Below are 24111 nucleotides of genomic sequence, written 5' to 3' on the forward strand. Positions count from 1 at the left end.
TACACCCCGTATATTCCGATAACGCTATATAAACCATGCTGCATTCATTCTGAGAGAAAGATCTATTATTCCAAATGCTATTTATAGGGTTTTGACCATAATTACACTACTGTTGCTATTTTACAATGAACTATAATGAACTACGGTTCGTACAGAACATGCCAGTGTTATTATGCACAGAAGCTCATTTCCTTGTTGTAATAATATATTCTACCACTGGGCGCCAGCTACGCATGGTCCGACCTGTGCGTAGACGTAAGCACGGAGTCAAGTTCAAGTTGAAATTGATGAATCCCACTCTTTGCTTAGAAATGATTGTACGCACAGGGTAAGCACAAATCTGTGCGTAGAACACGTTGATGAATGAGGGCCCAGGCTTATGCATGTGCTATAAGTATAAAGTATAGTATTTTGGTTTGCAAAAAAAGTATCCAGTCCTCAAAAACTACAACAAAAATTGCCACTTTTTGGGGAGCCTGTTAACTCGTTCTGCGCCAAAAACAAGTATACTTATTATTGCCATCAGATCAAATAACGCCAACAACGAGTAAAATCGTTATTGTGATCGTTATTTCTTTTATTCGCTATTTCCATTCATAATTCATCCACGAAGGCTCTGGGAAACTCTGACACTGTCTGCGATTGCAACGGCCCGATACCGCCGCCTGGTGGATTTCGGCCGATGTTACACTTACTTTCTACAGGAAGTATGACTCTGTGCGTCAGTGAATGTTGTCCCGGCGCAGTTTTCTTGTAACGTGACTCCAGATGAACAGTTGAGTGCATTGAATCGCCTTCGAGATGCAAGAATCATTATGCTTTTGGAGTTTATGGTGTCGGCCAAATGGACAGACGATCTAGCAGATGGCAATCAAATAATTGGAATATATTTCCTCCAGTATCATCGGCCAGAGGTAAGAGGAATCCAACGTTAATTCCAGCTCGATTGTCCATTTCTTTCATTGCAATCCATCTGATCAATGTATGATGTTGTACTAAAGAAAGCCGTTATCAATTAAACAGAAACGACCCCCCCCCCCATTTCCTTCATGCATGATGGAGCATAATATATACCGATCATATGCATTTGAAATTTTTATTGTAGCGTGTATAGGGACAAAATGCCAATCGATTAAGTATAATATGCATCAGGGCCTATAACTCGCGTTCTAGGAATTACCGCAGACCACTCTAAAAACATACTTATATTCACGACGGTATTAAACGACAATGTATGAATGGAAAAATATAACGTTCCCACATCCTGAACGATGGATACCCGATGTCGAATGGGCCATAGTAATGCAGATATAGCTATACTATTTAAAGTTATAGCCCTGCAAAGAAGGTGAGCGACTCCATAGGCTTACAGCGGTGGCGTCAGAGCTATAAGATGCTCATATTGTGTGGCAGAGATTGTGTTAAAGGGGAGATGTTGAATAGCGATATAAACATACCGGTAGTCATAGGTCATAGCATCAAATTAGTATTTAGATAAACCACAGAAAAAAAATCACATTATAAAAATAAGCCGTTTCTAAGAAAAAACTATTTGTTATGTCGCTTCGTGTAGAATTTATCAACCAGTGCGCTGCCATGTTTGTTCACGTTAAATGCTGACGTCACGGAGATGGTCCGCCCGGAGCCTCCCACCTCAGAGAATTGCACGCTGTAGCTATTGACCTAGAGGCTGTAGCTAGAATGGATCTGGACATGTTTGACGAGGTGGACAGACCCACAGAGAGTATCCGAAACCCAGTGGCCTATGCCTTTGAGCCGATTAGAATGACAGCAGTGAGACGTGGTGTGCAAAAAAAACATATGGCATCATTCAGACGCAACCGAACTCAGCCCAACGTCTCTTCGCCGTCCTTATTTTCTGCACGTCGGCAGATCTATGTCCGAGTACGTTACTCCACTTCTCCTTAAACTTATATTACCGTTTCCAATCACAGCTCACAAGCAAAACCTGCTCTCTCGTAAATTACACACTGGACTGTAGCCTTTTTTCTCCAACACTGGCATTTACGTACAATACGTAATGCAATTAGGCATATCGCGCTGTATATACTATCAAGTAAATAAACAGTGTAAATATATATCTCTTATACAAATAAACAACACACAAGTTGCACCTTTTCCTGTACTTTAATGTCAACACGGCGCCACAAGAGACACGGATTAATGAATGAATTCATTTCTATAATTAATTAAATGGAACGCATTATTTTGACATCCCTAATATAATAATAATATCTCATCCGACAGCTTTTGATATTTTCATTCCAGGTTCTTTCTCTCTTCTGGGGGAAAAGAAACCCCTCTGAAGTGGAATGAATTAAAAGCGCTTAAAGTGACTTCCTACATGAACACATGAACTTATGTTAATTATTAATTAACAGGAATAATTTAAATAAATAACGTTAGTTGGAGATGATTTGTGTGTGCTAATTTAAGGCAGTCAATGAGTTGTGCTCTCTCTCTCTCTCTATAGACCGGTCTATCTCTCTCTCGATACTCATTGGTTGCGCGTATAGGATAGACCGGTCTATCCTACATTACACTTGTGACGGAGACAGACTTTCAACCTTCATTTGGGAAAAATAAATAATATGTTTAATAATAAGTAAGACAACGGATCCGTTTAACGAATTCCATATAAATCTATAGTTTATTATCCGTGGCCGTCAGATAGACTCATTGGTTGCTCGTAATGTAGGATAGACCGGTCTATCAAGAGAGAGAGATAGACCGGTCTATTAAAAATGATTAATTAACAGGAACAATTTACATATAAATATAGCCAAAAACATGGCCTACTGCACTTCACTGCTAATAATACTTCTTTTGCACTTCCGTTACATGCACGGGACTATAATGCTAAAACCAGACTATTATAAACAGGGGCTCAGTCTCTTGAACTAACTTTCCTCTCTCTTTCACACAGTAAAATGTATTCGAACAGCCGGGAGGCTTGTATGCTTTCTACAACGGAGTTCGGCGATTCATTTCTGGTCATGTGACATGTACGCCCAATCGTGGGACCGCAAGTGTCTACACTGGTTAAGCTTAGGCGCTCTTTCGAAGTTGGTTAAGGTTAGAGTTTGTCTTGACTTAGAGCATGGCGATAGATTCTTTCGACGGTTAAGCTTAGGCACTCTTTCGAAGTTGGTTAAGGTTAGAGTTTGTCTTAGAGCATGGCGATAGAACGCCAAGTGCTTTGCAAGCTGTTCGACGCGGAAATGGGCAAGTGGCCAATCAGATTCGCAAATCGCCGAACTCCGTTGTAGAAACATGGACGCAGCCGGGAGCAATGCAAAAAGAACCACCATGGTTCCGTTTTTCACTAGGTAACGTTACATTTGGTTGACAATTTACTGACTGACTTTCACAACACTCCATATTTACGTAGCTATCTAACCAGCAGTGTAAACCGGGAGCCAGCCCAAACCATTACAGTGACGTCACCATCTAGCTAACTCTAAAATGGCGCCGCCCATGGCGAAAACGGGGAAATTACATTTAAGTTTTCAGACAAATAAGCAACATTTCACATTTGATTATAGGACCCTGTCTTACCCAAGGTACACAACAAACAAACTAGGCTCATATTGTTCAACGATTCATCTCCCCTTTAAGAGGTTAGACAGAGATTAAGGCTTTGTTCACACAGCAGGCAAATCAGATTTGTTTTACAAATCAGATGTTTTGTTCAGACAATGTAATAACTTGCTGGTATATCTACATTGGTTGTCATAGTAACAACACAGACGTGGCCACATTGCTCTTGCCAGCTTTGATCTCCTTATTTGTCTTGAGGTTTTTATTATAGGGCTGGCCAAAACTACTAAGCCTAATTTTGTGTCCCCCTTCCTGACAAGCTAGTATGACATGGTTGGTACAAATGGATTCCTATGGTTGTTTCTATGGTGCCAGTATCATAACTCTAGCTTTAACACTGAGCCTGCTACAGCCTGTTTTTCAAGCAAAGCTAATGAAATATGTATCATGCATTTCACATGATATTGATCACAATGTAATTGTATTGGGCAAATGTAAAGAGCCTAGCACACACTCTCTCTCTTACTCCATCTACCTCATACACACACACTCTCTCTCTCTCTTCCTCCATCTCCCTCATACACACACTCTCTTCCTTCATCTCCCTCATACACACACTCTCTTCCTCTATCTCCCTCATACACACTCTCTTCCTCCATCTTCCTCATACACACACACTCTCTCTTGCTCCATCTCCCTCACACACACACACACACACTCTCTTCCTCCATCTCCCTCATACACACACTCTCTTCCTCCATCTCCCTCATACACACTCTCTTCCTCCATCTCCCTCATACACACACACTCTCTTGCTCCATCTCCCTCATACACTCTCTCTCTTGCTCCATCTCCCTCATACACTCGCTCTCTTCCTCCATCTCCCTCACACACACACTCTCTCTCTCTTCCTCCATCTCCCTCACACACACACACACACACACTTTCTCCATCTCCCTCACACACACACACACACTCTCTCTCTCTCTTCCTCCATCTCCCTCATACACACACTCTCTCGATCATACACACACACTTTCTCTCTTCCTTTATCTCCCTCATACACACACACTATCTCTTTCTCCATCTCCCTCATACACACTCTCTTTCTCCATCTCCCTCATACACACACTCTCTTCCTCCATCTCCCTCATACACACAATCTCTCTCTCTTCCTCCATCTCCCTCACACACACACACACACTCTCTCTCTTTCCCCATCTCCCTCACACACACACTCTCTCTCGCTCTCTCTCCATCTCCCTCATACACACTCTCCTTCTCAAACACACACTCTCTCTCTCTTCCTCCATCTCCCTCACACACACACACACTCTCTCTCTCTTCCTCCATCTCCCTTACACACACTCTCTTTCTCCATCTCCCCCACACACTCTCTTTCTCCATCTCTCTCACACACTCTCTCTCTCTCTTTCTCCATCTCCCTCTTACACACCCTCTTTCTCCATCTCACACACTCTCTCTCTCTTTCTCCATCTCCCTCACACACACTCTCTTCCTCCATCTCCCTCACACACACACACACACACTCTTTCTCCATCTCCCTAACACACACACTCTCTTTCTCCATCTCCCTCTTACACACCCTCTCTTTCTCCATCTCAAACACACACTCTCTCTCTTCCTCCATCTCCCTTACACACTCTTTCTCCATCTCAAACAACACACTATCTCTCTTTCTCCATCACCCTCCCTCACACAGTTCCCAGCCTGTTGCGCTCCTCATTTGGAGTGTGGTCAGTTAAACGTTATTTGGCTACTTCATCCAGTGTGTTGAACACAATTACAGGCGGAACTGTCTCTGAGGATATCCTCAAGAAACCAAAAGTAAACCGACTACAACATGCTGTACTGCTGTAATTCTTTTAGGGCATTTTAGTGCTTTTTATTGATGGGACAATCAGAGAGAGAAATCAGGAGGGAGATGGGGGAGGACATGCAACACATGTCCTGGACCGGATTCGAACCCAGGATGTTGCAATTACGCAGCATGCGTAATATAACGTGGTGTGCCCCGAAAAGGAGCACTTTAGGCACAGTGGTGTAGTGGTTAACACTGTCGCCTCACAGCAAGAAGGTCCAGGGTTCGATTCCCGCTTGGGGACCAGGTTTCCATGATGCCAGGTACTCAGGTGGGGTATCTCCCAGGCCTTTCTGTGTGGAGTTTGCATGTTCTCCCCGTGCTCGCAAGGGTTTCCCCCCCGATAAGATAAACCCAATGGAAAAACATTCACAACAGATCGCTAACGCTGTGGCGTCCTTGACGAAGACGGACAGGAGCACTTGGATTGGTCCCCGGGGCGTGGCTCACGTTGACGCCCTATCTGCTCCCGGCTGCCCATGGGGGGGGAAGGACAACGGGATGGGAAAAGTGCAGAGAGAGATTTCATTGGCGACTCAGTGCATGTGTGTTCCTGTGGGTCGCCCATCTCGCGTGAGTGTGTTAAAAACTGCATGACAAATAAAGACTTCTAGTCTAACAATTATATTATATTCTAGTCTAACAATTATATATATATTATTATATTATTTAATAAAAGTATGTCTTTGCTCGAGAACCCCCCCCCCCCCCCCCCCCAGCGGCCCATCCATCCCCCCAAAGCACCTTGTGAAAACACTGTTGCCTGAACAAAGTATTTTTTTTTTTTATCCACTTTTTCTCCCATTTTCTGATCTTTCTCCCATCCCAATTTCGTATCATCCAATTCAACCCTCCCCTGTCACGAACGCTGTTTCTTGCCTCCCACAAGCCGGCTGCAATGTGGACTAAGTCATACATAGCACAAGTCCCCTCCGGTACTTGAGGTAACAGCAGTCGCATCTTTTCACCTGCGCAGCTCGATCTCTCAGTGGCGAGGAGTAACGCGTGGGAGGCTCACGCTGCCCCCGACACTTCCTGATTCTACTGCGCAGGCGCACCAACCGACCTGTAGGAGTCGCTGTCCACAACGCCCGATCCCCACCCATCAGTTTCCCACCCCCTAATACGGCCAATGTGTATTAGTATGAACGACCAGCTAAACTGAAAGCAATGTGGAGCGCTGGGCTCGAACAGGCAAGCCCAGCGTCTCCGTCATTCGTGGCGAGCGCCTTGCCCACTACGCCACGTAGCCGCCCCTTGCCTGAACAAAGTCTTTTTTTTTTGGACTTTCTTTTATTTTGTGTCATAATGAACATCACATTGCAATAATCATACAGTATAATATACTTGATTCACATATTCAATGACATTTGTTACTCAGGCTCTTCCCTCTTATTCAATTTGTTTTCAAAGTATTCAGCGTAATCAAAATAAGCTGTATAATCCGAGTACGCCTCTTAAACAACCCAGTGGGGAGGGATTTTTACAATTTTTTTTTTTTTTTTTTTAGGATTTTTTGTAGGATAAGAAACGAAAAAATAAATAGAAAAATAAATTTAGCAAAAAAAAAAAAAAAAAAGAACAACAAGAAAAGAAAAAAAAGAGAGAGAGGGCGTCAGACTCATGCTAGTGTATCTCCAGGTACAAGGTTACAAGTGACCATCTCTGCATAAACATATCTTTTTTCAGTTGCAATTGTGCAGTCATTTCTTCCATTGTATACATCTGTCTCAGTCTCTTGGTCCATTGTTTGATTGTCGGTGGTTGATTTTGTAGCCATGCCATAGTTATCATTTTCCTTGCTATTAACAGTATCACTCTCAAGATGTATAACGTATCTCCATAGTATGTGCCTTTCGGTATACATCCCAAGATATAGTACGATGGATTCAGAGGTAAGTCAAGATCTAGAATGGTTTTAATCTCATTTTTGATATTCACCCAAAATGTCTGCACCCTTGGACAGTCCCAGAAAATATGTGTATGATCTCCGATCAATCCACATCCTCTCCAACATAGTGGTGAGGACCCACCAGCAAATCCGGAGAGAACTTGAGGAGTCCTAAAGTACCTGACCTTGACCTTCCAGTCAAACTCCTTCCACATTGGACTATTTGTGATTTTATGATTACTTGAATGACAAAGTCTTAATCACGTCGTATGAGAACTCAATACACCATGTGACCATAGTCCAACTCTGATCCACAAATTCCAAACAACTAGTCTTGTGATATGGTTTAAACATTCTGATGATCTTAGAACTATGAATCGCTAGCTGAGCTCACAAAATCCAATTATCAAATAAACTAATATGAGTCTGCCTTGGTCCCTAATCTGACCCCAGATCTAACTGGCCCCATGTGAACTCTTTCACACCAGATTAAATGAGCCCAGTGGCATCATGGAGTCTACCATCTACACAGACCCTCTGTACCTCAGGGCTAATAGGGAGGTGTAGTGGTTACGTCATTGCCGTTTCCCGTGCGGCCCACCCCTCTTGAAATCGCAATGTATTTCCAATGGACACATTTCTAAATTGTCTTGTTTAAAACAAATAAAGCATGCACATTGGCATGGTGTACCTTTCTGTGTGTATTCATCCACAATCTATAGCTCAACATGAAAGAATTCGCAATTAATCATAAAGGTAGTAAAATAACAACGTTTATGTTTTCGTTCACTGAGGAACTACACTTCACTCTGGCTCTGCTGACTGATGTCACCACAGCTTAGACTCCTGGCTGTATTAGGCGACAGCACTGGACGACAAGGGCATTCTACTGGTAAGTGTAGTTATTTTTTAACGACAAATTAAACAACCTTATAACTAACTTTATTTCAACAAAGAATTCTTAAACAATAATGTTAGTGATAGAAGGGAACTCATTTTGTGCAAAAATGGAAAGCTTGCCAATGTTCATGAGGCAGAATTATTACAATAGCCGATAATACATTTTCCCAATGATAAATCATTATACAGGTGGACCGCGCGGGAAGCTAAAGTGACGTCAGAATACACCTCCCTATTCACATGGCCTGTCCTGGTGCACACTGGGGACAGAGAGTTTTTCAAGAGTTTTATTTGTCACATACATACACAAATAATAATAATAATAATTAATTACATTTATATAGCGCTTTTCTAGACACTCAAAGCTCTCCCCACAATGTAGGGTGGAAATTGCCTCCTTCACCACCACTGGTAGCACCCAACCTTTGGCCAAGTACTCTTTGCGATAGGCGTCCTGGGTTCTTTAACGACCACGATTCAGTCAGGACCTCGGTTTAGCGTCTCATCCGAAGGACAAGATAAAAAGACATGTCCTCAGCTCCTTCCTCTGCTTACATGGATTGTTCCGACTTACTGTTTGCACACTAGTCACGTGCAAAGACCCTCACTACCGATGCAGATTCTGCCTTGTTTACCAGCTGTGAGTGGAATAAGTCGCATGCCAGTATGTGAGGGTACAAGTGGGCTATGTCCACATGAGTGTGTTTAGTATTCACACAGGACTAATATTATGTGGGGAACCTCATGGAACTGAAAATACGCCCCATTCACATGAGATCCATTTTTCACTGCGGTGTCCTGAGATTGAACTTAACCCTAACCCAGAGTTGACCGTTAGCATGTGCTAATGTGTCCAATAGCACCTCAAAAGAGGTTCAAACTAATTTTAAATTACAAATCAAATCACTATTACGTTTTAATAATGTACAAATATGAATATGACCTGGATACATGTGCAACTGCTATGTGACCTGCAACCATTTTTTTCATCAAGCAATTGTGAAAGAAAAGCAAAGAACAGTCTTTGGTTTATTTTTTCTAAATGCACTGCAGAGCCAATTTTATGCCTGCTGTTACTGGGATGTGCACTCACATTGAATTAGTACCATCAGAGAACTTCTGCCTTCACTAGTACTGTAGGTAATTTGCACTGGATGGTGTTATGTTACAAATTAGAGATTAGACAATTACAAATTATTACAATTCACTGGACGTCTGCAGGCAATCCTAGTCAGGTGTGAATAGGACTTGTGAGTGTGTACGCCTACCTATGGCTTCCTCGAAGGCAAACAGCACAGTCTTGCCCTGATCCAGCAGGTCTTTGGCCCTGTTCCCCATCCACTTGAAGCCTGTCAGCGTTTCCTGTCCACACAAGAAGTGACGTCGGACAAACGGCATTGACTTTCATTCAATCAGAGACAAAAGGTCAATGAGGTGTTAATTCTGGTTATGAAGCAGCCGTAACAGTTCAGGAGAGAGTGGTGCATGTTCACAAATACTGACTGAAGTGTCCTGGGGCACAGGGAGAAATTCTTAAAATGGGTGACATTCCCCTTTAAATATACTTACGAGGTAGGGAGGGAAAGCATCAAGACCTACAATACTTGTTTGATGTTCTGACATACGTGTGTGTGTGTGTGTGTGTGTGTGTGTGTGTGTGTGTGTGTGTGTGTGTGTGTGTGTGTGTGTGTGTGTGTGTGTGTGTGTGTGTGTGTGTGTGTGTGTGTGTGTGTGTGTGTGTGTGTGTGTGTGTGTGTGTGTGTGTGTGTGTGTGTGTGTGTGTGTGTGTGTGTGTGTGTGTGTGTGTGTTACCTCAAAGTGGAAGCCCTCCTTGAGAGCGACGGCTCGTAGTATCTTGGAGGAGACGGTGCTGGCAAGCATGTAAAGGTTTTTGACGGCCAAAGGATCTGTGTTTCTCTGCTTCCAACAGCTGAACACCCACCAGCCCAGCAACGCTCCCAGCTCATTACCACTGAAGACACGCCACTGGCCACTGGTCGACACACAGAGAGAGAGAGAGAGAGAGAGAGAGAGAGAGAGAGAGAAGAGAGAAAGAGAGAAAGAGAGAAAGAAACATTATAGACACAACACATGTACCACCCCACACACATACAATGCATGTGTACACATACAAACAGCAGAAGGAATTATTTTGCAATATACACTACAGACAGACAGACAGACAGACAGAGAGACGGTGACAGAGATATAGACAGAGAGAGAGAGACAGAGATAGAAACAGAGAGACAGAGACCTTTTCTGTTTCTCAGCCACAGCCAGTCTGTCAGCATCAGGGTCATTAGCCAGCACCACTCTGGCTCCTTCCTTCTCAGCCAGGGCAAATGACAGGGTCTGCAGAGAGACAAACACTTTAACACACAAACACTCCTAAATATGTTAATAACTACATATGATGGAGAGGCACAACAAACAATGGTATTTGTTCATTTATAAAGGTCCTTACTGGTAAGCTACCTCATCATTATTGGAATGGAATGTTGGAACCCATGGAACCTGTTCCAGTGATTGGCTGGTCCTTAAGGTCCCCCGGGTTTGCTCGGAAAAGGGTAAATCTGCATTTTATTACGATACCCCTAGCTCATGGAATGAACTCCAACTATCTCTAGGAATGTATATTCCCCCCTCTATTGCAAAATGTAAGACCTTGATCCCTAAATCAAGTTATACGTGTTTTAATTGATTTGTCATCCTTGCTTTTGTCTACTCTTGGCTTCTTATTGTTGTGATGGTATATGCTGTCATCTCCATGCTGTAGTTATGATTGATTATCTCTGTATGTAAACTTAACGTAACTGTAAATGAGGGGAAACCTCAGTTGCCTTTTGAGTTTAAATTTAATAAAATATGAGGTGAACTTGATGAGTAAAACAAATAATAATAAAGAAAAATATATTATTAGTAGGGATGTCCGATATTATCGGCCTACCGATATTATCGGCCAATATCGGCATTAAAATGTGATATCGGAAAATATCTGTATCGGTTTTCAAAAATATATATATATATATTTTTTTTACATTTCTATAACCTTTATTTACCCAGGCAAGCAAGTAAGAATAAATTCAGATTTTATTTATTGTCAAAAGTATTCATAATGTTGTGTTAATTCCACAACGAGATATGTAATGTTAATTACCTGAAATTATTCCATTTTGGGGGGGGGGGAAACCCTGCATATATCGGTATCGGTTGATATCGGTATCGGAAATTAAGAGTTGGACAATATCGGTATATCGGTATCGGTAAAAAAGCCAATATCGAGCATCCCTAATTATTAGGTATTTCAGCTTTATTGGACGGCACAGTAGAGACTGTCAGGAGAAATGGGGCAGAGAGAAGGAATGGACTAAGGTCTGATTTTAACCCAGGAGGATGTTACCATTCAACCTGATCTCCCTTAAAATATGTAAATAAAGTACCGACCACAGGAAAAAGGTACATATTGTGAGATCCGGCTGGTTTTTCAATGTGTACATAATGTAAATATCTGTAGATAACAGCATCTACTCTTAGATCTCAAATGAGGAGGATAGTATCATTCTCAGTTACAGTGGGTGACAATATTGTCACAAGGAAAGATGAAATTACCTACCTGGGTTCCATCCTAGAGGCTAATCTTTCCCGTGACCAAATGGCATCCAATGTAATAAAAAAAGTCAACCAACGAACTCGATTCTTGTACCGGATCTCCTCTCTGGTAAACAAGAATACCCTGAAGACTCTGGCAGGAGCACTCATTCAAGGGTACTACGACTATGCTTGCACCTCATGGTACCAAAGCACCTCAAAGGCGCTAAAAACTAAATTACAAACATCACAAAACATGAGCTTGACCTTACTCCTAGAACCCACCTCACCCCTGCCCACTTTGACAACCTAGGATGGCTTAGAGTAGACGACAGAGTACAGCAACTTGCAATGGGCCTGGTCTACAAGATACACTACACGACCAAGGTACCCATGTACATGTCAAAATACTTCCCAAAGGTCAGTGAATACCACGTTCACAACAGCAGAGGGAGCTCCACAAATCATGTTAAACCCAGATTCGGCTCAAACAAGGGACTAAACACGTTTCGCAATTATGCCACATCAATGTGGAACGCCCTACCCAAAGCTGTAAAGGAATGTGAATCACTACCCACTTTCAAAACCACTCTCAAAGAACACCTACGGGAGACTGCAATTCGAAACTGGCCCCTGTAAATGTCCTAACCCAACCCCCTCCAATGTACAGTAAATGACCAAGCATGGTTGTCAATATTCCAATGTACAGTTTTGCTTGTACAGGTGTACAGTGTTCCCCACCCACCCCTGCTTGTAGGACTGAAGACTTCATTATGTCAATGTTTCATTTTCTTTCATTTAGGACACCTCATACATTTACTGATGTAACTCCCTGACCATGCATGCTATATTTACACATGTGGTATTGCTGGATTCAGCACAACCACACCTTTCCGAAAAAGCACTCATCTGTGTTTCTATGACAATCCATGGCAGAGCTACTACAAAGTAATTGAGAACATTCTGCATAGATATTCATTTTTTACATTTCCACTTATTTTAAGTATGTGTACATATTTCCTACATGCATAAAGATATTCACATCCAGGTTTTTCTATTAGGTTAAGCAACTGTCTGACTGCTAGCATGTCAAGTTTGAAAGCTCTTGGAGCTTGTATTATTAATCTACATGAGTTTATATGTCTCAACTCCCATACGGCCAGGCTATATTTTGGTTCTTTTTTCCTTTGGGGGTGTATAACAATATCTATCAATTTAACACGTTTTGCAGTAAAATATTTTTATACAAGAATCCATTTCATGGGAGACCTTAGAGATGAGGAAAAACATTCTTGTGTTTTGTTCTACCTCCGGTAGGGGTATCTCAACATTTTGGGGGCATTGTCACTAGGCTATAACCACACTGTTACCTTAAACTAACCATAACCGCTGAACCCTAACTTCATATCTTAACCATAACCGTTAAACGTTAAAACGAACATTAATCATAGTAATGTAAGGTTTGTATCAGGGTGGGTGAGTGGCTTAGTCTAGTGGCGAGATGTTTCTGTCGTTTGTCGATACGAAGTGTAAATATATGACTTATACAAGACGTAAATATATTACTTATACAAGACGTAAATATATGACTTATACAAGATGTAAATATATTAATATATTACTTATACAAGACGTAAATATATGACTTATACAAGACATTTACTTATACAAGACATAAATATATTACTTATACAAGATGTAAATATATTACTTATACAAGCCGTAAATATATTACTTATACAAGATGTATTACTTATACAAGATGTAAATATATTAATATATTACTTTTAAACAAGATGTAAATATATTAATATATTACTTATACAAGACGTAAATATATGACTTATACAAGACGTAAATATATTAATATATGACTTATACAAGACGTAAAAATATTACTTATACAAGATGTAAATATATTACTTAATACAAGATGTAAATATATGACTTATACAAGACGTAAATATGACTTATACAAGACATACATATATTACTTATACAAGACATAAATATATTACTTATACAAGACGTAAATATATGACTTATACAAGATGTAAATATATTACTTATACAAGACGTTACTTATACAAGATGTAAATATATTACTTATACAAGATGTAAATATATTACTTATCATCATCATTAGGTGGCTTCTTCGTTCCGAAGGTTGCCTATCACTCTCCAACCCATTCTGTCCCCACTTCTTCTCTCCAACTCCGTGACTCCGCCTCTCACTCCGCTCCAATCACAGACGTCGTCTACCCAGCCTCTTCTTGGTCTTCCACTTCCTCTCTTTCCATCCACCTTCCCCATCACCACCTTCTTGAACATCTCCCCGCTGGATCCTCTCAGAACATGCCCGCACAACTCCATCTTTCTCTTTTTCAACCTCTCCAGCAGCTGTCCTCCTTGCATATCCGCTCTTCTCAGTACCTCCTCATTCTTGATCTTATCCTTCCATGTTATCTTCAGCATCTTCCTCAGCGTCCACATTTCAAAAGAGTCTATCATCCTCTTTGCCTCTTCATTCAGCGTAAATATATGACTTACAAGATGTAAATATATGACTTATACAAGACGTAAATATATGACTTATACAAGATGTAAATATTAGGGCTGTCTTAAATACTTCGAAGCTTCGTTTGATGGCACGAGCTTCGAACATTAAAAAAAAATCAAAGTTTCACACAAAAAAAAGAAAAGAAATTCCCTCCAAAATCTTGCGCCTCCATTCCAATTAAACGAAAGTAAGCGGTGCCTCGACTCCACCTCTCTACAACAAGCACGTGGAGATTATCTGACGTGTGGTTACACTTTAAAATATGCAAAGACAATGCCTCTACAACAACTTTGTCAAATCACCTAAAAAACTTAAGTATTGTTGTACACGACGGCGACGCCACACAAAACATTAATAAGGCTATGCCTATGCTGCTATGACTAATGTGTTACCAAGTTGGCTAATTTAATTGTAATCATCTGCTTTTGTAGGTGCATTGTCTGATATAATTATAAATTATAAATTAAATAATATAATATAATTGTTTGCTTGATAGACGAAGGTTGCAACATAATTATGTAATGTCATGTCGTTGGCTGTGAGAGCAGCCCCACTGCACCCAGGCAGGGCAGCCGAGTGAAACCTTGTTGGCTGCGTCACAGTCACGAAAGGGGCTACTTAATTAATCCAATCCACTTTATTTATAGAGCACATTTAAAAACAACAAAGTTTACCAAAGTGCTGTACAAGTCCCACAACATAAGATTAAAAAAGAATATATATATATATATTTTTTTTTTCCCCCCCCCAAAGCTTCGAATTAAAATCGAAGCTCGCCCCCGAAGCTTCAATTGCCAAAAAAAGCTTTGAAGGTCAGCCCTAGTAAATATATTACTTATACAAGACGTAAATATAATACTTATATATTACTTATACAAGATGTAAATATATTACTTATACAAGATGTAAATATGTGACTTATATATTACTTATACAAGACCTAAATATATTACTTATACAAGATGTAAATATATTACTTATGGCTATAACATAACGTGCATTATGTACCTTTTTTCCTGTGGTCGATTAGTACTTATCTATGTTTTCTGATGAGACTGTGTTGCACCATTACATGCTGAGCAGGACGGCCAGCTGAAGGTATTGTCATATCAGAGTGTGTGTGTGTGTGTGTGTGTGTGTGTGTGTGTGTGTGTGTGTGTGTGTGTGTGTGTGTGTGTGTGTGTGTGTGTGTGTGTGTGTGTGTGTGTGTGTGTGTGTGTGTGTGTGTGTGTGTGTGTGCGTGCGTGTGTGTGTGCGTGTGTGTATGTGCGTACCAGGACCCCCTCCCCCTCCTCTGGGTTAGGGTATTTGACGGTGGGGAACTCGGGGTCTGGGTCCTTCTGCTCCTCCACGGCATACGGGGGTCGTAGGTCAAAGGCCTTGAATGCCGATTGGACAAAAGTGTGACCAACTCCGTGCACTGACGTGTGCACAATCTTCACCTCTGAACTCTTGTTTATCTCTCTGTGGGAACAGGTGACAGGGGAAACAAAGTGTGAATGTGTATGTGTGTGTTACACCTGATCCTGTGCAGTTTCTGCCGTTATAGGGTGTGTGGTGGAGGCAATGCTCCATGTATTCCACCTATTTTAAGAATTCACATATGTTCTTCCTGTGCCCCAGGACAGTTAAGTCAGAACACGCACCACTCTCTCCTGAAGCTAGAAATCAGAGAGAACCCTCCAATTAGTGAAGTAACTGGGATGTAGAAGGTCTGCATTTTAAGTCAGAGCCCTATGGAGCAGCCCCAGACTTTATTTTCCCAGTGATCACCGATTAGAGGGTTCTCTTTAGGAGAGAGTGATGGATGTTCACAAACATTGACTGTTCTGGGGCACAGGAAGAATAATGTGAATTCTTCAAATGGGTGGCGTTCCCCTTTGAATGCCCATAAACCATGTTGAAACTACAGAACATTTCAATCTTATGTACAGTATGTAGACCAATTTAATTGGTGGATTCAAATAAAGCATGTGTGTGTGTGTGTGTGTGTGTGTGTGTGTGTGTGTGTGTGTGTGTGTGTGTGTGTGTGTGTGTGTGTGTGTGTGTGTGTGTGTGTGTGTGTGTGTGTGTGCTACCTGTGGTGACAGTGTTTCTGAATGGCAGTGAAGTATTGTGTGTGAATGTCCTGGTAGGGGTCTTGGAGCAGGGGGCTCTTGAGGGCCTCCTCTATGTTCCAGGATTCTGGCCAAGGCTCCAGGTTCTCCTCTATGGCCTTGGAGATGCCCTTATCATGGGGGGCTATGATCTGGGCGCCATTCTCCCAGTACACCTGACGCAGAGACACACACGTTAGAGGAGAATGAAGAGACGAAGAGAAAGAATGTTCATTACATGGATAGCTTGGGTATTTATTATACATTTATTATATGTATTACTGTCACATTGGTGGTATTATATTCACCGCCACAGATCCTTGGTGTGAACGTGATACCTTGAATAGTCTTCAGTAGAATCTTTTCAAATTTGCTGTGAACATTCATGACCTCTATAGAAAGAACTGTAAGGGCAACCGAACAACAAAAAGATGCCAGTGAGGGATATGGTATGAAGCTCTTTCCAACGCGTGGTGCTGTTGACAGTAAATCAGGTCGTCACGTTGAGTGCATTTAAAGCTTTTATTTTTGCTTGCAGGATGGATAAAGCATAGCATAAACTGGGGGCTAGATCCAGAAATAATGGATTGCACGGTGCTAGTTGCACCCTTACTTAGAATTCATTATGAATTGAAAATGGGGGACCCTGATGTAAACAAGACGAAAGTCTTTCTCTGGTCTGCATCCCCTTAACAATTGTGTGTATTGAGCCGTACTGTATTGTACCCATTCTGCAATATGTTAATCCAATTTTCATTCAATCAATCAATCTGCGCAGTGATTGATTGAATGAAAATTTTATTAACAGATTGCAGAATGGGTACAATATAGTCAATGTAAGCCAGTGTAAAGTAAAGTAAAGATATTGAGCATAGATTTGTAAAATGTGCAACCCTACTTTCACCTAGTGGGTATGAGACGTATTCTTCGTATGGCTGCGCGTACCGCACCGTGACGGCCGTACCGTAAATTCGCGGGACGAATACACGTACCGTTACACCCCTAATGGCCAACATTTTTTTTAAGTTGCATGACTAGACTTGATTGGGGGCATGGTCAATAGATGTGATTGAGGTTATAACCTTGCTGTATGTCAATGAAAGCATACGTCTAGTTCATCTAAATCGGTATAAAGGTCGATATGCCTGAACTAAAAACACATCAATATGTCAAAATATGTCAATAAAGCAGTTTTGAGCTCATTGTTTGGCCTTCATGAGAAATAAAAGAGGAATGTTACCTTGTATCCATTGTCCTGTTTGGGGTTGTGAGAGGCAGTCACCATTATGCCAGCACACAAACCAAGGTGGGACACTGTGAAGGGCTGAAAGAGAAGAGAAGAGAAGAGACTTTCTAAACTGCTAAGAGGTCATCCAGTAGACCTGTATAATAAGCATGAGATACAGACACTGAAACATGACCAGACATGTGACAGACACACCAACATGAGATCAGAAGCATACTTGACTGGTATATACTAGTGAGAGCCAAGCAATTACACAATCAACTGTGTGTGTGTGGGCCTGTGAGTTTCTGGGTTTTTAAACAGTACAGACATTAAATGATAACAGTCATATTGCAAAGTACAAATCAAATAAAAAAAATCGATTTCCTCAAAGTCCACTTAAACTTAGAGCCTCATTCATAGTCTATGGAGCAGCCCAGGATTTTACATCACAGAATAGAGGTTTCTCTCTCTTTAGCTGTAGGAGTGGTGGTTAAATACTGAATGAACTGTCCTGGGGAACAGGAAGAACTCAATCTTCAAATGCGTAGCATTCCTCTGCAAACCCAACAAGGACTTAAAGTATGTGAACCATAAGGTAATTTGTGAACAAAGAATGTATGTGTCTTAAACTGGGCATGACACTTTTATTGGTGTGTGTGCGTGCGTGCATGCGTGCGTGCGTGTGTTGTGCAATATGTACTGTATACTGCGCGAAAGTAAATGTGTTTTGTGGGTGGACATTGCCCTGTAGGTTCTGTACATCTGTCCTACTGACTGTCTGACTGACTGTCACCCACCATCACAATCAATCACACTGGACAAACTAACTTGACCTCCTTGTGCAATAGTTTCACATTTCAATTTCCTCGCAAAGACAAATGAGGTGCATTAAAAATGTGTCATAGGAGTCCGTCTTGAATCATGTACGTCTTTAGAAGACGCTAGAATAATAAGAATAATAACACATAAAAAAAAAAGTATATACTGTATATATAAAAATGTATAATCATAAATAAATTAGTGCTGTCAATAGATTAAAAAAGATTAACTAATTAATCTCACAATTTTCTGTAATTAATCGATTAATCTAGATTAAAAATATCATTTTTCTGCTTAAGACCGAAGCTTGTAACAGATATTTACTTGAGTAAAATCATGGAATTAATGTAAAATCAACACAAAGAAAGTATATTTAGATTCAAAGACTATTTTAATAGCTTTCTTTGAATACAGTTTCTCTCCTGTGAAATACAAATGTTCAACAAAACCATCAACATTGACTCAGCTTTGACCTCTTTCTTATATCCGCGGCACTAACAGAAATAAAAACAACCCAGGCCTATGTTAAAGTGCAGATTGGCTTAGAGGACGATAATGTCTTGTATGAACTACCAGTAATATAAATCATATTAACAACAAAAATGTGTTCCATCTTCATGTCAGATGATTTTCAAAAAGGTGCATGAGTCGATGCAAAAAAGAACAAGCAAATATACTGCTGAAAGTTCAGAACGTTGAAGATTTTTCACTCCATAGATTAATCTAGATAAATTTATTTTAATGCTTTAAATAATTCAAATTAATCTCCAAAGTTAAAGCATTCACTTTGACAGCCCTAAAATAAATACATCACTGGTAGTTGCATCAAAAAAAGGGGAAGAAGGAAGGGATAAGCACTGATGATGGTTAGGTAGACAGAGTATAGCGATCCCATCGATATTCTCCTCTGCCTCATGTGGGGATTCGAACTTTGACACCTCTGGGAAAGTTATCAGTACAGAGTAGTTTGGGTAGAAAATCAGCTACTTTCTGTGTTTTCGGGAAGGCCGGTGATCTTTATATTTTGTCTTCTAGATCGCCCTCCTAGGTCATCGAGCTTTAATTTTAGGTTCACGTTCTCAGCCATCAGGTTATCATATTTTTGCTCAATATTGGAGAGCCAAATTTCATGGTCGGCGATTCCATTTTCTAATTCAGTACCTCTGGCTACATTTTGGTGCAGTAAGGTTTGGACAGATGTCAAATATATCTCCAGTTTGCTGAATCGATCATTCATGCCGCTGTTCCTCTTCTTAATAGCCGCTAAAATATTTTGAAAGTGAAGGGTTGTCCTCGTCGGTATCAAGAGCAACATTTGTGGTGGTGGCCGCGCTTTTTATTCGAGATTCTAGAGCTTTTGTCAGTATTTTATCGAGTGGATGAGCTCCGAGCAAAGGCGACTACTCCATGCATTGCTCACTGAGAGAGATAAATAAACAATAAATACAAATTTTTTAAAGAAGAGGCGACAAATGAGGAGAAGATTCTACAAGCTGCTTTCGTTCCTCATTTTAATGGCCACAAATGGAATTGACCTATCTCAAACCCTGCCCTCTTTTCTCGATCCTCCAATCACAACTGTTGCTTTCCTTGGACATTACAAACAAAAGATTGTCAGAGGGAAGCAACAATTGTGATTGGAGGATCAATAAAAGAGGACGGAGCTTGAGATAGGTCAATTGACAAGTTGTACTAGGACGGATGCACATTTGCTGCGGCAAAGGAAAGCAAAAAATAAACAACGCTATTTTACTTGGGTGTGATTTTTCGACATACCACAAAAGGCGTGGGTGTGATGTCACTGAACAGATGCACCGGCACCCCTCTGCTGATGAAGACTGCTGCCGCCAGGCTGGAGAAGCGCTTACTGCTGCCCCCGCTGGCCGGGTGGGCCCGGGCATCGTACCCAATCACCACGCCTCTCTCCTTCAGGTCCCCGAAACACTGCTCCAGGTAATGACAGAAGCCCTGGGAGGAGAGAGAATGGAGAGAAATATAGATTTGGAGATAAGAAGGTGAGTACAGAGAGAGGGTGAGATAAGAAGGTGAGTACAGAGAGAGGGTAATGTGTAGTTATTGACCGCGGGTACGGGAGGAAAGAAAGAAGAGAGGAGGACAGGAGGAACGTAAGAAGAGAGAACACGAGAGGACAGGAGGAAAGAAGAGTAAGAAGAGAGGATGCAGGAAGACAGGAGGAAAGAAAGAAGAAAGGACATAAGAGGACAGGAGGAAAGAAGAATAAGAGAGAATGCAGGAGGACAGGAGGAAAGAAGAGTAAGAGAGAATGCAGGAGGACAGGAGGAAAGTAAGAAGAGAGAACAGGAGGAACGTAAGAAGAGAGGACATGAGAGGACAGGAGGAAAGAAGAGTAAGAAGAGAGAATGCAGGAGGACAGGAGGAAAGTAAGAAGAGAGGACAGGAGGAAAGAAAGAAGAGAGGACAGGAGGAATGTAAGAAGAGAGGACAGGAGGAAAGAAGGGAGGATGCAGGAGGAACGTAAGAAGAGAGGACAGAGAGGACAGGAGGAACGTAAGAAGAGAGGACACGAGAGGACAGGAGGAACGTAAGAAGAGAGGACACGAGAGGACAGGAGGAACGTAAGAAGAGAGGACACGAGAGGACAGGAGGAACGTAAGAAGAGAGGACGCCGACATCACACCAAGACGAGGACCAGGTGGATGGCATTCCAACCATGCAGCCTATGTATCAGCAGGGCTTTAGAATGCTTTAGAACTGCTTCAAACACCACCAGTCAGAACAGCCGAGACCCACCCAATTTTCCATTGTCAACTAAAAACACACTTCTTTAATCAATATCTGAAATGAAAAATAATAATAATAATACTTTATAGTATACCGTCTTTTACTATTATGCACTCTGCTACTAAAGAATCGACCTTGCTTATATTACTACCTAATTATGCTAATATGCACTCAAGTCTGTAGCACTCAAGTTCAAGACTGTTTGACGAACAATGTTACTTACCTTTAGCTGACAGAATTGTACCCTTCCCGCTGACTTGTTGTACAGAAGTTGTAAGTCGCTTTGGATAAAAGTGTCAGCTAAATGACTAAATGTGCAAATCCCCAAACTCTCACAGCGTTTGTGATCTGACCATTTACGTGTGTGCGTGTGTTACTTCCCCAACCTGCGTGGTCTGTATGATAGTGAGGTCGTTCATACAGGAGATGCCGGGGCCCATGGCTGCCCTGAGGCCCGCTGTGCCAAACTCCATCCTGGCAGAGAAGCATTTCTGCAGCTCCTCCACCGCCCCCTCCTTCACCAGGCTCTGCACCAGAGACACCGTCTTGGGGTTCTAGGGGGAGACACAACGGTTACTAAGGGCTACTGTAGAGTTATCAGCACAAATAGCCTTGAGAAGCGTTCCAAGAGCTTACCGCTTGGTTCACAATCAGCTCATTGATATTTACGCCCCTGTCATAAACAGTCCAGCTAATATAACCCAAAAGGTAATAACATAACATAATGAAGCGCATGCAATCACATAGTGTGGTGTGAATGAATGACAACAGAACAGATGTGACGTTACTGCTGAACCATCAGTCTCTGGGCATTAGGTCCCAGTGTCTCTCTGTACTACTACTAGTCACAGCTTACTCCTTCCTGATCCAAGCGCACGCCTGAGCTCAACTCACTAAGTCAGATGGCTGAGCTGGCTAGTGGCTAGCTAATTAATTTGATTCAGTTTCCCAGTCTGGCCTTATTGGTGGCACGCCAGGTCCTCTTACAACCATGAATGGCTCTGCTGCACGTGTTGGTCAGATGGTTGGCTGCACTCCCCTCTTATTACAAAACCCCAACCTGAACTCTGTATTCTGCTACGGCAGACCATGCCATAGGCATAGGATAGAGGCTATAGGCTGTGTGAAGGTTTCAGAGAGCTTTACAGGTGCTGGAGTTTATCCTTGTGCACTTAGTAAGGGATATACAGACGTGTGTGGGAGGAACCATACATCAAAGTGTGTGTATATTACATGTTTTCATTCTGTACAAACCACAGGCTTCCATTTCTGTTGCTCAATTCATTCACCAAGGCCTGATAATAAATAGACCACTTCTGTGCCCATGGTTATGTAGCTACGGTACATTACTAGGCAATGGCTATGACTGTGTCAAATGTAAGTACTGTCACGTTATTATTTTCAGTGTCATGTGCCACTCTCGGTACTGCAGCATCGTTACCGTTGTAAACATGTCCCTCTGATTGATTGATTGATTGAAAACTTTATTAACAGATTGCAGAATGGGTACAATACAGTACAGCTCAATACACACAATTGTTAAGGGGATGCAGACCAGAGAAAGACTTTCGTCTTGTTTACACCAGGGTCCCCCATTTTCAATTCATCAGGACATATATGACATACATGACATACAGATAGTCAGTACTGCTACATCTATACATTTATGACATACCAGATTTGCAAATACAGTACTGTTTGTGATACAGAAGGAGTCAAGAAAAGGGAGTATATACATTTGACGTAGAAACTGTACATTGGAGGAGGTTGGGTGGGGGGGGTTGGGTACACTGGGATATTGACAACCATACTGGGTAATTTACATTGGAGGTGGTTGGGGGGGGGGGGGCACACTGTATAAACAAGCAAAACTGTACATTGAGGGGGGGGAGACTCTGTACAAACAAACAAAATTGTACATTGGACTATTGACAAAACCTGTTGTAACTAACACGGTGACAGCAGACAGCTACACTATTTATTTAACACTACTACCAACCAACCCCTCATTCCCAACGTTACAGGTAATGCGCGCCCATTGAATAATTAAACATGTTATATAAACATGTCATACATTAGTAACCAACAACCAAACACTGCTAAGCTGTCCCAACGTACCTTGTCATAGTCCAGCCACTGCTTGATGGCTTGGTCCAGCTTGATGTCACCGGTCGTGGATACGAGCCCATTCTCCATCGTTATTCGCACGCCCGTGCAGGGACTGTATGGTTATAGTTATGGGTTACTTACGAGGTGGACATGTAATAATGTGAGGCTGTGAAAGTGGGAACGTTGATTTGGTTTGTCACTTCCTTCCTGTCACATCGCGGGGCGGAGACAGAGAGCTCAGAGACAGAGGCGGAGACACGCGGTGGACGAGTAGGGTAAATCTGCAGAGCCGCACTGCCCAATGTCTGGGCGGGGCGTCGGCGCCTGTACTGTGCGTGGGGCGGAGCGTCGGGGCCTGTACTGTGCGGTGTACTACTGCGCAGTGGGCATACGATGTTGGGCGGGGCTTCATAGTGCGCATGCGTGTGGAGCAAATAATTATATGAGTTTCTAGCTCTAGTTTAAGGTTTAGGTTTACTTTATTTGTTCAAGGGGGACAGTGTACATTAATAAAACATTTTACAAATGTAAATGCACCCAATTTTAGCCATAACATTCATTCTTCTTCGTTGAAAAATAACCAAATATGAGTTTGAGTGAAAATGTAAGTACCTTAGGCCGGGGCACCTTCGCTATTTTGGACATTAGGGCCTATTTTCCGTCTGTAATTTGCTTTAGTGGTGAGCTAACGTTAGCTAATGCACGCTCCGGGAT

General features: G+C 41.7%; 1 protein-coding gene across 2 annotated transcripts in view; it reads right to left on the reverse strand.

Annotated features, from left to right (window-relative positions):
• Nucleotides 1-23590, reverse strand: part of pgm2 (phosphoglucomutase 2) — a 46086-nt gene extending 22496 nt beyond the window's left edge. For both annotated transcript variants that reach the window (XR_014619907.1, XM_084318725.1), the window contains exons 1-9: nt 23407-23590; nt 21675-21842; nt 20302-20493; nt 17719-17802; nt 16461-16654; nt 15657-15846; nt 10489-10586; nt 10047-10227; nt 9503-9596 (exon numbers count right to left, since the gene is read on the reverse strand). Coding sequence is in view for 1 of the 2 variants with exons in the window: in XM_084318725.1 (XP_084174851.1) it covers nt 9503-9596; nt 10047-10227; nt 10489-10586; nt 15657-15846; nt 16461-16654; nt 17719-17802; nt 20302-20493; nt 21675-21842; nt 23407-23484 (1279 nt within the window). In the remaining variant the exon portion in view is untranslated. The remainder of the gene's footprint in view (nt 1-9502; nt 9597-10046; nt 10228-10488; nt 10587-15656; nt 15847-16460; nt 16655-17718; nt 17803-20301; nt 20494-21674; nt 21843-23406) is intronic.
• Nucleotides 23591-24111: the final 521 nt, after the last annotated feature.

This window comes from Notolepis coatsorum, assembly GCF_963971535.1.
Source record: "Notolepis coatsorum genome assembly, chromosome: 7".
Taxonomy (NCBI): Eukaryota; Metazoa; Chordata; class Actinopteri; order Aulopiformes; family Paralepididae; genus Notolepis; species Notolepis coatsorum.